Here is a 15,130-nt window from a genome sequence, read left to right as displayed (position 1 = left end):
TTCAATGAACTTTTAGAGCAGGAAGGTTAAATAAGAACTATGCTGATGGAGGACAAAACATTTCAACCATACTATGTCCACTTGTGTAAACAAACACATGGAGTAATTACAGCAGGAAGACACAAGCTGGAGTAAGGTAAGAGCAAAACTTACACATAACAGTGATGAAAAGTTAAAAATGTTTTTCACTATTCACAAAGGTGTTCCGTTCCATAGGAACCCTTCCGAACTAGAACAATGGTGCATGTGTTTGCCAGAGGAATATGTGGATAATTTTATCTTATACACATACAATGCTGGGGGCCATTATGGCACAGCAAAATGCTCAGTAAAATACATAAATGTTGTTATTTCCCCAACATTAGACGAAGAGTACTACAGGTAGTAAAAAAATGTATTGTTTGCCAGAAAGCAAAACATTCAAACATCTCCAAACAGATAGAACTACATCCTATTGCAGCTACGAAATCTCTAGAAAAGGTATTGTTGGATGTGGCTGGACGCTATCCCAGAGGTAAGGGGGGAGTAAAATATATAGTAGGCCTGCATGATATTTTCACAAAATACATAAAATTGTATGCTGTACAGAATGTTACAGCCCGTTCAATAATAAGACGAATTAAAGAGGATTATTTTGCAAGAGTACAAAAACCAGAAGTCATGTCAAAAGAATACATATTTCGTTGGTGTAAATGGAAAGAATTTGTAGATTCCAACTAAATCAAACACTTTTTAGTACCCAAATTTCATCCCGAAGCATCCTCCATAGAAAGGGTGTTTAAGGAATTCAATAGGTTTTTGAGGACTTATATACCTTGTAAACATACCAAGTGGACTGAATATGTCACTCCCTTCTTACAAGTTGTTAACAACCTTCCCCATGGCACAAAATAACTTATTATTTTATATATATCTTGTATGTATAAAAAGAAAAGAACAAGAAAATAATAATAATAATAATAATAATAATAACAGGCATGCACGGTGGATACAAGCAGAAACAGACACATACAACATGATACCACAAATGCCTGAAGTGATAATTTTGCAACATGAAGTCACCCGAGGAATTAATTCTACGCACAATTGGAAAGCCCCTGGGAAAGATAAAATAGCAAATTTCTGGCTAAAGAAGTTCACCTCAACACATTCACATCTAACTGAATTATTTAACAGTTACATTGCAGACCCATACACATTCCCTGATACACTCACATATGGAATAACTTATCTGAAACCTAAAGATCAAGCAGACACAGCAAACCCAGCTAAATATCGCCCCATAACATGCGTACCAACAATATACAAAATATTAACTTCAGTCATTACACAGAAATTAAAGACACATACAACACAGAACAAAATTATAAATGAAGAACAAAAAGCCTGTTGCAAAGGAGCACGAGGATGTAAAGAGCAACTGATAATAGATGCACAGGTGACATATCAAGCTAAAACTAAACAAAGGTCACTACACTACGCATACATTGATTACCAAAAAGCTTTTGATAGTGTACCCCACTCATGGTTACTACAAATATTGGAAATATACAAAGTAGATCCTAAATTGATACAGTTCCTAATCATAGTAATGAAAAATTGGAAAACCACACTCAATATCCAAACAAGTTCAAATAATATCACATCACAGCCAATACAGATTAAGCGTGGTATATATCAAGGAGACTCATTAAGTCCTTTCTGGTTCTGCCTTGCTCTGAACCCACTATCCAACATGCTAAATAATACAAATTATGGATACAATATTACTGGAACATACCAACACAAAATCACACATTTGCTATACATGGATGATCTAAAACTACTGGCAGCAACAAATCAACAACTCAACCAATTACTAAAGATAACAGAAGTATTCAGCAATGATATAAATATGGCTTTTGAAACAGACAAATGTAAGAAAAATAGCATAGTCAAGGGAAAACACACTGAACAAGAAGATTACATATTGGATAACCACAGCGACTGCATACAAGCGATGGAAAAAACAGATGCCTATAAATATCTAGGATACAGACAAAAAATAGGAATAGGTAATACAAATACTAAAGAAGAATTAAAAGAAAAATATAGACAAAGACTAACAAAAATACTGAAAACAGAATTGACAGCAAGAAACAAGACAAAAGCTATAAATACTTATGCTATACCAATATTGACCTACTCATGTGGAGTAGTGAAATGGAGTAACACAGACCTAGAAGCACTCAATACACTTACACGATCACAATGCCACAAATCTAGAATACATTACATACATTCAGCAACAGAAAGATTCACATTAAGCAGAAAGGAAGGAGGAAGGGGATTTATCGACATAAAAAACCTACATTATGGACAGGTAGACAATTTAAGAAAATTCTTTCTAGAACGAGCAGAAACTAGCAAAATACACAAAGCAATCACTCATATAAATACATCGGCTACACCATTGCAATTTCATAACCACTTCTACAACCCTTTAGATCACATAACATCAACAGACACAAAGAAAGTAAATTGGAAAAAGAAAACACTACATGGCAAGCACCCGTATCATCTAACACAGCCACACATCGATCAAGACGCATCCAACACATGGCTAAGAAAAGGCAATATATACAGTGAGACGGAAGGATTCATGATTGCAATACAGGATCAAACAATAAACACCAGATATTACAGCAAGCACATTATTAAAGATCCCAATACCACAACAGATAAATGCAGACTTTGCAAACAACAAATAGAAACAGTAGATCATATCACAAGCGGATGTACAATACTAGCAAATACAGAATACACCAGAAGACATGACAATGTAGTAAAAATAATACATCAACAACTTGCCATACAACATAAACTAATAAAACAACACGTTCCCACATACAAGTATGCACCACAAAATGTACTGGAGAATGATGAATACAAATTATACTGGAACATAACCATTATAACAGATAAAACAACACCACATAACAAACCTGACATCATACTCACCAATAAAAAGAAGAAATTAACACAACTAATTGAAATACCCATACCAAATACAACAAATATACAGAAGAAAACAGGAGAAAAAATTGAAAAATACATCCAACTGGCTGAGGAAGTCAAGGACATGTGGCATTAGGATAAAGTTGACATTATACCAATTGTACTATCAACTACAGGAGTCATACCACGCAATATCCACCAGTACATCAACGCAATACAGCTACATCCAAACGTATATATACAACTACAGAAATCTGTAATTATTGATACATGTTCAATTACCCGAAAGTTCCTAAATGCAATGTAACATATACCATACAGTTAAAAGGAAGTGATGCTTGATCAAGGTCCGCGTCACTTTCCATTTTTAACCAGACTTAACATCTGAGAAAGTAAATAAATAATAATAATAATACGACTCATTACAAGTTCTATTACTTGAAGTTAAATGGCACTTTTCCAAGTTCCAAAATGATTACTTTCAAACATAACTTCATGTGTTTCTCTATGTTAATTAAATTATGTTATAAAACTTCTTTTCCTGTTTCCTTGAATAGTGGATATTCTGGTAAATTTCTTCTGTGGAGGTGTTACAATGTGCAGTCATTTCAGCCAAAAAACTTTTCTTATCATCTCAGTTCCTGTAATCAAGTAACTGTACATTACATAACGTTGGCCTTTCATTATACAAACTAATTAAATGTGCAACTTTATCCTGAGTCCACGTCTTGGCAGCTTTATTCATCACTTTTTTTTGCTAACATTCACTTACAGTGGATATACATTGCGAGAGTAGTCTCAACTGTCTTGACAATGCCAGTACACATTTATGGAGCAGTCTGTTCAAGTGTCCATGTGGCGAAGCGGTTTCGTGCTAGTCTTTCATATATGTTTTCATTTTAACCTGGCATATCGAGTCTCTTTAGTGACAGTTTTATTTATTTATTTTCGTTTGTTTATTCTGTATAAAATGTCTATGACATTTTATTTGCTGCATAGCATTATTCAAGTCTTGAACTTTCAAAACAGGGTAACTGCTCGTGTTTGGTAGGTAAAACGGACAATTTCTTCGCTCAGAAACATTCTAAGATCACACATTATGGCTCAAAACAAGCATTTCATTGGTACTTTCATTTAAGGTGTGCATGAGAATGGCAAACTATATTACCAAGCAGTGGTAGTGTACAAACTGTGAAAGATGGCACAAATCTGGGCTGCAATACGGCTGCTCAGCACTGTCAGAGTAATCTCAGCTCTCCTGACAATTCTGGTATAGTTTTTCTTTTCTGAGAGCAATAGCAAGCAGCTCTTGAGTGATGGAGGTTGGCATCTATACGAGAAGTCTAAACTCGCAGAGCACGACTATCTAAGGTCTTGCCTCACTCTTGGACACTGATGGCTAGGTGGCTCTCAGCACAGTTTACAAGAGATGTGTTACTTGCAAAGCCTCTCTCACATGTATACCTAGTTTCACACCTAAAGAATTATGTACTCTCATATACCCAACTGCCAGCAAACTAACTTTTTTTCCTCTACAGTGAAAACAGTGGTCGAGAAAAAAATGCTGCAAGACGCAACATTAAGTTTTCAGCCCTTTCAAATTAAAATGATGTGAAGCAAGGAACTGAAATACCAAAGTTATGAAATCTTACAATGACAAGCAATAAAACATGCTACCTACTGACATCAATGAACTATCTGATCAAAATTTCCGGCATGCAGTTTAAATGAAGATATAATCAATAAGGCTATATAGGCAGCTTTCAGTCAGCAGCTGCATGAGCACTACATTTCTGCTTTTGAAATCCAAGAGGCATAAAGTTTACCGACTTTTGTAAGTATGTTTTTCAGTAACTACTACAAAAGATTAAGCACAAATGACTCTTGTCAATCAAAATAGTCATTAGATTAACTTTTTTCTTGTTGTGACATTAAAGTATCTATTCAGTGAAATCTTCAATCAGATCTTATTAAAATAAAAGAATTCAACTGACTGATATTCATTATTTGATACAGTTATTTCTTAGAATATCTTCTTTGGTACCTGTATAAAAAAATAAAAAAAGAACAACATTAAGTATACATTCTACTGCATAACGCATCAAACTTGGCATATGTTACCTGCCTGTATAACAACATAGCCACAGGAATGGTAAATGGATTCTGTCCTTTTTCATCTGTAACCTCTGAACACAATGAGGTCAAATCATATAATTTTACTATGTCAGCATCCTTTCCTGCAAAATATGTTTTATTACATATAATTTACATATACACACATGGCATAGCAGATTGAAAGTGATAGCCACAAGTAATGTACCTTTGAACAGCCAGTATGTGTGTCCAGCTTTTGTTGCATTAGATTTTAGAAATGAAAGGATATTTTGTGCTACATCCCTAATCACTTTTGGTGAAAATTTGGAATTTTCTAGGTGTGGAAGGTCTTCTGTTTTTATCAGTTCATATTTCTGTACAATGCCATCCAGATGATAACACATTACAAGTTCAGGGACATTGCACATCAGATTGTCCAACCAATAATCAATACCTGTCAGTACATTTATGGGCTTGGATGCATCCCTGTAAATGAAGAATAATAGATACCTAAATTAAGAAAGTCAAATTAACTACAGTTCATCCATTCATTCATGGATGCCTGTCCTGTTGATCCTATCAGTAAGAAGAACTTTCAGGGACATAGAACAAGTTGTGTATAAGTCAATAAGAGACAAAGACATCATAGAAACTTAATCTGTATAGCGTATTAACATCACAACACTGTTTAATGCTTTTCAGGCTCATGCTATCTAAATTTAATTAAGTAACTTAGTAAGAACCGCAACTGCTATATCCTCATTTTTTTATTATACTGCTGCTTTTTATCTACCATTAGTAACTTAATATTTGCTTTATTACAATTTACTGCTATTTATAGTACATTATTACTTATCACACAATTTCACAACAAACATTGCTACTTGTGATGTAGCTCACAGAAATTTTAAATCCTTGGATTTAGATATTCAGATAATTTGTAGAAAGAGTGGCTTATTAGGTACATTTTCAATTTTCTTTTGAACAGGAAAGGTTTTCCAATTTCTTGCTTCACTTTCGAAGGGAACATGATATCTTACTGCAAAAGTACCATTACTCCATTCTGACCCTGCATGAAAGTTGTTTCTGTGTCTCGTATTGTGACTGTATATACCACAGTTCACAAGAAACTGGTTTATAATATCAGTAACAAAACCCATTAGGAAGTAACTGTATTGGTTAGAGAGGACAAAAATTCCAAGATTCTTAAAAGGTTTTTGCAGGATGTACACTTGGCTACTTAACATAATATTCTTACTATCTTCTGTTGAAGAAATACCGTATTTACTTAAGGTGTACAGCCCCAGAAGCACAAGACAACAGAGGGTGAAAATATGTCTATTGGTCAACACAATGAGAGACATTTCTGATGGTATGAAACACTGAACTGAGCTTCTTGATTAGTTTATTCATATGTTGACTTCCTTTTAACTCATAATCCAGCTAGCCCCCAAGGAATATCACACGCTGTGCTTCATTCAGTGTATGACCTTAATGTTTACTTCTGGTGATAAAAGATCATTATCACTTGTCTGAAACTGCAAATTATGAGCCTTTATGCGATTAATATTTAAACTGTTAGCTGTCAACCTGTTGTGGGCTGTTCAGCTATCACCCAATCTGCGTCTACTATGGTTGACAAAGCTTGTGTCGTCAGCAAACATTAATGTTTTGGAGGTGCCCTTTAAATTCATTGGAAGATCATTTATATAGGTCAGAAACAAGAGTGCACCCAATAACAATCCCTTTGCCACTCCACACTGTAATGTTCGCAATTCTCAGGTTAGTACTATGTACAAGATGCAGCCTGTTAATGATACCCTCCGCTTTCTGTTACAGAGATAAGATTTCATCCTTTGCAAGAGGAATGTTATTACTGCCATAATTTGCACAATAACTGCACATACCTAAGTAATAAAAATGGAAGTTAAAGATATTTTCAGATATAATGTCAGAGTAGAACAATATGAAACAACTTTATATCAATCTTGCAGTTTCGGAAGACCAAAAAAGACAAAAGAGAAGAAAACACAAAGAATGGTGACAGTGATAGAACAGTAATTACAGCTGTGTAAATTAGCAAGCTTTTTCTCCAAGTCCTACCTTAGCCATCATCAAATAAGCTACTGCTCCAAAAGTCAGTGATGCAGATCAAAATATTTAGGAAACAGTGTCATGGTTTCACCTGACCTGCAGTCCCTCCTTACAAACTCAGGCCCTTCACAAGGACTAACACCTCAATACATAGAACTTCTCACACGCCATGCACCCCCACCCATAGCCTTCTTCCTAAGAACCACAAACTCAATCATCCTGGCCATCCTATAGTAGCTGGCATCAAAGCACCTACCGAAAGTATGTCTGCCTTAATTGATAAGCACCTGCAACCCATAGTACAAAGACTTTCCTCCTATATTAATGATACCAACCATTTCCTAGATCCTCTGAAATCCATGACCACCCCATTCTCACCACACACCTTGCTTGTCATCATTCATGCCACCTCACTCTATAACAACATCCCCAATGTACATGGTCTGTCTGCTGCTGAACATTTCCTCAGTCAGCACTCACCTGATTCCAAACCTACGACTTCCTTCCTACTCACCTTAATCAACTTTTACTTACAAATAACTACTTCACCCTTGAGGGATAGACATATCAACAGATTACAGGTACGACCTTGGGAACAAAGCCGGCTTCTTCCTACACCAACCTCTTCATGGGTCACTTGGAGGGGCTTTCCTGGGATCTATAAGTCTTCAGTCCCTGGTTTGGTTTAGATACAATGATGACATCTTTACCATATGGACTCATGGTGAGCCTGACCTGTTAAAATTCCTGGAATCTCTAACTACCTTCTTCCAATTAAATTTCAACTGGTCTGAATCCTGTACCACTTTTTTGATGTTGATTTCATCCTCAACGAAGGACAGCTACACACTTCTGTCCACATTATACCTACTAATAAACAACAGTAGTTAGATTTTGACAGTTGCCATCCTTTCCATGTCAAACATTCCCTCCCATATAGTCATGGCATTCGAAGCAAACATATTTGTTCGGATGCAGACTCTTGACAGCAGACTCTTGACACAGTAGCCTTCACTGGACATAATTACCCCACCAGCCTAGTTCAAAAAGCAGATTTCCCAATACTGGTACTGCTGAACCCTCCAAAAAACAGAATTGGAGCACACCACTGTCACTCAGTATTACCCTGGTCAGCTACTTCGACAAAGCCGTGACTTCCTAAATTATGCCCTGAAATGAGATTCATTCTGTCTGAGATTTTGCCCACCACACCTAGAATAGATTTTCTTCGCCCTCCCAATCTCCGCAATATCTTTGTCAGACCCTATTCTCCTTCTGCACCCATCTCCCTACCCTACGGGTCCTACCCTGTGTCCGTCCCCGCTGTAAGACTTGCCCTATGCACCTTCTTACCACAACCTGTTCCAGCCCTGTAACTGACAAAACATATACTGTGAAACGGAGAGCCATCTATGAAGTGACACGTCATATACCAGCTGTTACGTAAACACTGTTCAGCCTTTTACATTGGCATGACTACCATCAAATTATTAATTAGGATGAATGGACATAAAGTGGATGTACACTGGCCACATCCGATATCCTGCTGTAGAGCATGCTCTACGAAATGATACCTGTGACCTCATTGCTTGTTTCACCTCATGCACTGTCTAGATTCTTTCCCCAGACACCAGTTCCTCGGAGTTGGGAACAAGCACTACAACATGCTTTTGGTTCTCGCAATCCATCTGGCCTTAATTTACATTAATTTCTTCTGTCTTGGCATTTCTTCACAGTAACTATTCTTTTCTTCACTTCGTTTTAGTTGTCTGCATCTTTCATTGTCTTACCTGTCTATTTTTCACTGGTCTCCTTCCAAGTCTGTTACATACGATGCACTGAACTTTCCACTCTTATTAACTCATGCATGATGTTTAAGCAGTAATCTCTGTCTTTCATATTACCCTGTCTTCCACCTTTGACCTCTAAGGTTTTCAAATCTTGTCCAATGCTGACCCCAACAGTCTTTTCTTCTCATCCCATCCTGTAAGTCTCTCCTGACACACGATTCTAAGTGATTTTTCTGAAATCCACCCCTTTTCCTACACATCTCTGGTTATTTTCCTCCCCCTTCAACCTTTCTGCCTGAAGAAGGCGCCACTGTCTCCAAAAGTTTGCCTAATTATAACTTTCTTTGTGTGTGTGTTCTGCCACCACTTGGTGCGTAGATTTTTTTAATCTATCCAATTAAAACACTTGTGCCTCTTATCTTATAATTGTTTAAAATTTAGATGGTTCAATATCTGCCAAAACATTCATATGAATGAAACTAATCAGTTTACAGTATTCTCTCAACAAACATCAATAAACCACTCTGGTGACAGTTCTACAGTGTATCAACTGTATCAAAGAAAATTCAACTGAGAAAATTAACAAATCATGTGACAGAATTGCTGGCCAGAAGATACGTTCACGAAATATAATATGTAGTGTTGTCAACAGACTCACATAAAAGTGAAAGTGAAACACTTTCTAGCTTTTGCAACAAAGATCTTCATCTACCCTCATTCTCTATGCCAATGTATCCCTGTCATCCTGGGATCTGAGTAATCTGCTTTTCTTTTTAACAACCTATCCCTCCCTCCTTCCTGACAAAAGAATTTGTTCCACTTTGAATTTTATACGTGGTGAGTCAGGAGGAAAGGTACATGCTTTAAGGGGTGATAGTATTAGTGATACTGAATAAAAAGCTTCATATGGACTTAATGCCATACTCCAAATTGTATCCGCGATAGAACACATTTAATATTCATTGTTATTTATTTTCTGTACTATCAAATATTGCCACTGTTTACAGTGTACCACAATAGTGTAGAGCAAGTTGAGACGAACAGTTCGATATGGGACACTTGTTGTCTATCAAGTAGGGAAACTACCTCATATTGGCCTACAAAAACTATAAGCTACAGCGCATATGCGTGGAGCGAGTTTTTCAACATTCTTGCGCTCTCTTCGCACAAACCATTAGTTCTAGGGAAAAAGATGAATAGGACCTTTTTTGTAGGAAATTTAATATAGTCTAATTTTGTATTGTTACACTTTTTCGCTGGAGGGTGCAGTTTTTGAGTTATTCAAAAAAACATACAAAAGTGATATTAAATGTGTTCTATCTTTGAAGCCATACAAAATATGGCATACGTCCATATCAAATTTTTTGTTCAGAATCACTAATACTGTCACCCCTCAAAACATGTACCTTTACTCCTGAGTCACGCTGTGTATGTCTATCCGTAGCGTTACACGTTTTGCCTCTTGAGGGTAAGTACTGGTCGAAAAAACTGTCATATAAAGTATCAGTTGTCAAACAATGGCAACTCCAGGTAGGAATATCAACAATGTAGGAAAAGAGAGACTGCGCACATGACTGCCTGATTCAGGATGGAATAACAACATTATTAAGAAAAAGAAAGATTGCTACTCGTGATACAATATAGAGGAGATGTTGCATTGCAAAAAGACACAACAAAATGACTGCCATACATATTGAGGTATTGGCAAAAAGACCTTTGACGTAAGCCTATAATGTGTGGGCACATAATGAAACAGCGAGGGATACAAGTGCCTCCACACCCAGCCTAGAGAGGCTCAGAGAAGTTGCCTCGCAACCTGGACATGCGGCGTGTGCACAACAGCCCAATATACGCCTGGCTTGCCAGGCCCTCTACTTCACTTATGTTTACTTGCTTACCGCGTGCTCACCTACAAGACTATATACCGATGCTGTGTTCTATAGTTATGGGACTTTGTACTGCTCTTTACTTTATTTAGTTTAATTGTGGAGTTCTTCATGTGGAAGCAGAATAATGTGTGGTTGGTGTTACTTCTGATTTTGTTTCTGTACAATGTTACAACATACTTGGCAATGAGTGCACCATTCTACTCCAGGTGCTTTGTTTCTTTGTTTCAATACACAGCCAACACATCGTTAGAAGAAGTCTTTCAACCTCTTGCTGAAAAACAGCGATCTCTCACCAACCAGCAGCAGGCTGGCACTAAGCTATTTGGCAGCTTCATTGATCAACTGGTTCCACATCCATTAACATAGCCCCTACCATTTCCTCTGTATGATGATTCTGCAGGAGATTGTGACGCATATGAAAAATGCCTTCGGCAAAATTTTTAAGCTTCAGAGTCATCAACCCCAATTTGTATAACGCTTTATTTTTGTCATGGATTTATCCTCATGCTTATTACCTTTTGTCAGCTAGCTCCTCTTCAGGAAACTGCCAGTCTCTCTTTTGAGGAAATGTGTCAGTTGCTCACTAATTGTCGTTGCAAACATATTCACATTACTGCTGCTCGCACTGAGTCCTACCATTGCCAGTTTGTCTTCGCAGCCCACTGGGACTCATATGCTGATTCGATGGATTGTGATGCTACAACATGCCTGGATCCTGATAGGGAATTTCATGAGTGTGTTTTATAATGCGGAAATTCTATCCCACAGATGTTCTGAAAATTGCTCACTATTTTGAAGTATCTAGGGCATCAGGAAATATGATATAAGCATTGTGTGAAATAGCTGCCATTTCTTCCTTTCCTCCTTGGCCACGATCGTTAGCTCATAGGGGAAAGCAAATGCAGCCGTGCAACCAGGGCTCCACACTGCATAGGGAAGCACTGTGCTAAACAGCACCAGCAGCAGCAGTCAGCATCACAACAGGGGTCGCATGCTCCTCTTCCATTGTGCCTTTATTGTTTTGTTCAACATGAGCAGGCAGCATGCCCAAAGAATTGGGTGATGTGCAACCACTGTAAAAGAAATGGTCATATCATGCCTGTGTGCAGCTCACGAACATGGATGTGAACAGTGTTTCCCAAGTGATGGTAGCCCCAAAGAAACTCTAAAATGAAGTAAATGTTAAAGATGTTAAAAATGCAAGTGGACATGAGTGCAACAGTTACTTTATTAAATTTTCAAACCTATGAGGCTCTTGGATCACCAATATAGTCCCCTGTATCTCATTGGCTGGTGAGTTACAGATCATCAGCATTGTCCCGTTGTCTCCTATCTCTCTTTCGCTAGTGGGTTACAACAAATAACAAATACCCACATTGGGACAGTTTTCTACTTTTGTAGTGTACAAAGCAGTTGTTCGGCCTAGTACTAGATGATCCCAACACTGAAAAGCTTTTTGGGTTAGACAACAAGATTTCTGGGTTCTCTTTACTGGTGAAGTGCATCTGGTATCGCATCAAGTTCCGCAACAACAACTGGACGTATTCTGCTCGGAACATTCCTCCCTGCTTTTGGAAAGTTTAGGGCGTGCTACCAATTCCGAGGTTCATATCACAATGAAACTGACAGCACATTCCCATATTTTTCATGCCTGACCAGTCCCAGTAGCTTTAGGGAAGCAAATCAAATTGGAACCATATCAACTTAGATTTTTGAGTGTTATCATACCTGTCTCATCTGGTGAATGGTCTACTCCTCTGGTAACTGTCAAAAAATCTAACGGCAATCTTCAACCTTCAGCTCTGTGGCAGTTTTAAAATGTCTGTAAATTCACAGTCTGTTACTGATACACATCCCTTCCCTTGCCCCATCCGGATGAACTCTTAGCACATCTTTCCGGGAGGTCAATATTTTTCCAAAATAGACTTGTCAGAAGTCTACTTACAACTGTCTCTGGATGAAGATTCCAAACACGTTCTCTGAGTGAAAACCCCCTTTGAGTTATACTAATACCAGCATCTGCTATTCAGCTTGGCTAGCGCCCCTACCATTTTCTGATTTTTAGAGCAGCTCAAGGCCTCAGTCCCGGGATGCACTAAATACCTGGACGATACTGTAGACTCAGATTTCTCAACAGAAAAACATTTCTGAAATCTTTGTGCCTTGTTTATGATGGAACAGGCTACCAGTTTGAAGTGTAACTTGGACAAATCACAATTTTTTCAGCCATCTATATCTATCTCGGTTTTGAAGTTTCCCATACTGGCGTCAAATCCTTATGCCAACATGTCAATGCCATCAAAACTTTGCCACGTCCTACCAACGTGAAAGAGCTGCAAATCTTTCTCAGAAAGCTTGCGTACTACTATAAACTTCTTCCTGCAGCAGCCACATTGGCCCAGCCACTTCATGCTCTCTTATGTAAGATGTTCCTTTTCAATGGTTGGCCACCTGCAAGCATGCTTTTACCCTATTAAAGTCAAAATTACACTCAGCATCTTGCTTGGTTACCTTCCAACCAGGCCAATATCTTGTTTTGGCCACAGATGCCTCCCAATATGGCCTTGGGGCCATTGCTGGACATTAATATGCCAATGTTTTTGAGGGCAGTATTGCATACACTTCCAAAACTGAATCAGGTGCACCAGCACTACTCACAGATAGAAAAAGAAGCCCTTGCTATTGTATGTGTGTTCAAAAAATTTCATGTTTTTCTATATGGTTCTCAGTTTAATTTGATGACTCATCATAAACATCTGGTTTCTCCTTTCAGTCCTTTACCATCTGTACTGGACACAGTAGCCCATCACCTGCAATTCTGGGATCTGTTATCATCATGCTATAACTATGAGATTCATCTCTGACCCACACCACAACATACTAATGCAGATACTCCTCCTTCACTGCCAAGTAGCCCCAATCCAGAATTTGAGCAGGATGAGCTGTTTTGTTTTCACTTAGACATCGAAGCTCAAAATGCCGTGGATGGTTTTCGTACTGCCAATTCTCACTTTTCAGCAGCTGTCGCAGCCAACCCTGTCTTATGTCAGATTGTTCAATTTGCCCACCACAGTTGACCCGATAAACCACCAGGCCAAGCATAAGGTCCTTTGCATAATTATTATGCTCTCTGCCACCACCTCTCTTCTGGTAGGTCCACTGTTGTTTTCTATCTACATAAATGATCTTTTGGATAGGGTGGATAGCAATGTGCGGCTGTTTGCTGATGATGCTGTGGTGTACGGGAAGGTGTCATCGTTGAGTGACTGCAGGAGGATACAAAATTACTTGGACAGGATTTGTGATTGGTGTAAAGAATGGCAGCTAACTCTAAATATAGGTAAATGTAAATTAATGCAGATGAATAGGAAAAAGAATCCCGTAATGTTTGAATACTCCATTAGCAGTGTAGCGCTTGATACAGTCACGTCGATTAAATATTTGGGCGTAACATTGCAAAGCAATATGAAGTGGGACAAGCATGTAATGGCAGTTGTGGGGAAGGCAGATAGTCATCTTCGGTTCATTGCTAGAATTTTGGGAAGATGTGGTTCATCTGTAAAGGAGACCGCTTATAAAACACTACTACGACCTATTCTTGAGTACTGCTCGAGAGTTTGGGATCCCTATCGGGTCAGATTGAGGGAGGACATTGAAGCAAATCAGAGGCACGCTGCTAGATTTGTGACTGGTAGGTTTGATCATCACACGAGTGTTACAGAAATGCTTCAGGAAGTCGGGTGGGAGTCTCTGGAGGAAAGGAGGCGTTCTTTTCACGAATCGCTACTGAGGAAATTTAGAAAACCAGCATTTGAGGCTGACTGCGGTACAATTTTACTGCCGCCAACTTACATTTTGCGGAAAGACCACAAAGATAAGATAAGAGAGATTAGGTCTCGTACAGAGGCATATAGGCAGTCATTTTTCCCTCGTTCTGTTTGGGAATGGAACAGGGAGAGAAGATGCTAGTTGTGGTACGAGGTACCCTCCGCCACGCACCATATGGTGGATTGCGGAGTATGTATGTAGATGTAGATGTAGATGATGGTGTGTTACTGTTGGCTACTGAAGTGTCAGTGCCTAGGGTTGTGATGTCATCCACATTCCAGTGGCATGTAATGCGCCCTCCGCCTGGACCGTTGGGGTGTTTCTTGTATAAAACTGCTGGCCCACCATCACGTTTTAGCCACATACTGACAATGGGATCATCAGCATTCTCTTCTGTTTGTTTTGTTTTGTTTGGTTTTAGTGCGCAAAATGAACCGG

General features: G+C 38.4%; 1 protein-coding gene across 2 annotated transcripts in view; it reads right to left on the bottom strand.

Annotated features, from left to right (window-relative positions):
- The window catches only part of LOC126262869 (erythroid differentiation-related factor 1), a 244,620-nt gene that overhangs the window by 171,823 nt on the left and 57,667 nt on the right, over positions 1-15,130 (bottom strand). For both annotated transcript variants that reach the window (XM_049959739.1, XM_049959746.1), the window contains exons 7-8: positions 5,318-5,577; positions 5,123-5,234 (exon numbers count right to left, since the gene is read on the bottom strand). In XM_049959739.1, coding sequence (XP_049815696.1) covers positions 5,123-5,234; positions 5,318-5,577 — 372 coding nt within the window. The remainder of the gene's footprint in view (positions 1-5,122; positions 5,235-5,317; positions 5,578-15,130) is intronic.

The sequence above is a fragment of the Schistocerca nitens genome, chromosome 1 (assembly GCF_023898315.1).
Source record: "Schistocerca nitens isolate TAMUIC-IGC-003100 chromosome 1, iqSchNite1.1, whole genome shotgun sequence".
NCBI lineage: Eukaryota > Metazoa > Arthropoda > Insecta > Orthoptera > Acrididae > Schistocerca > Schistocerca nitens.
Note: the sequence above shows the minus strand (reverse complement) of the source record. Positions and strands in the feature narration are given on the sequence as shown.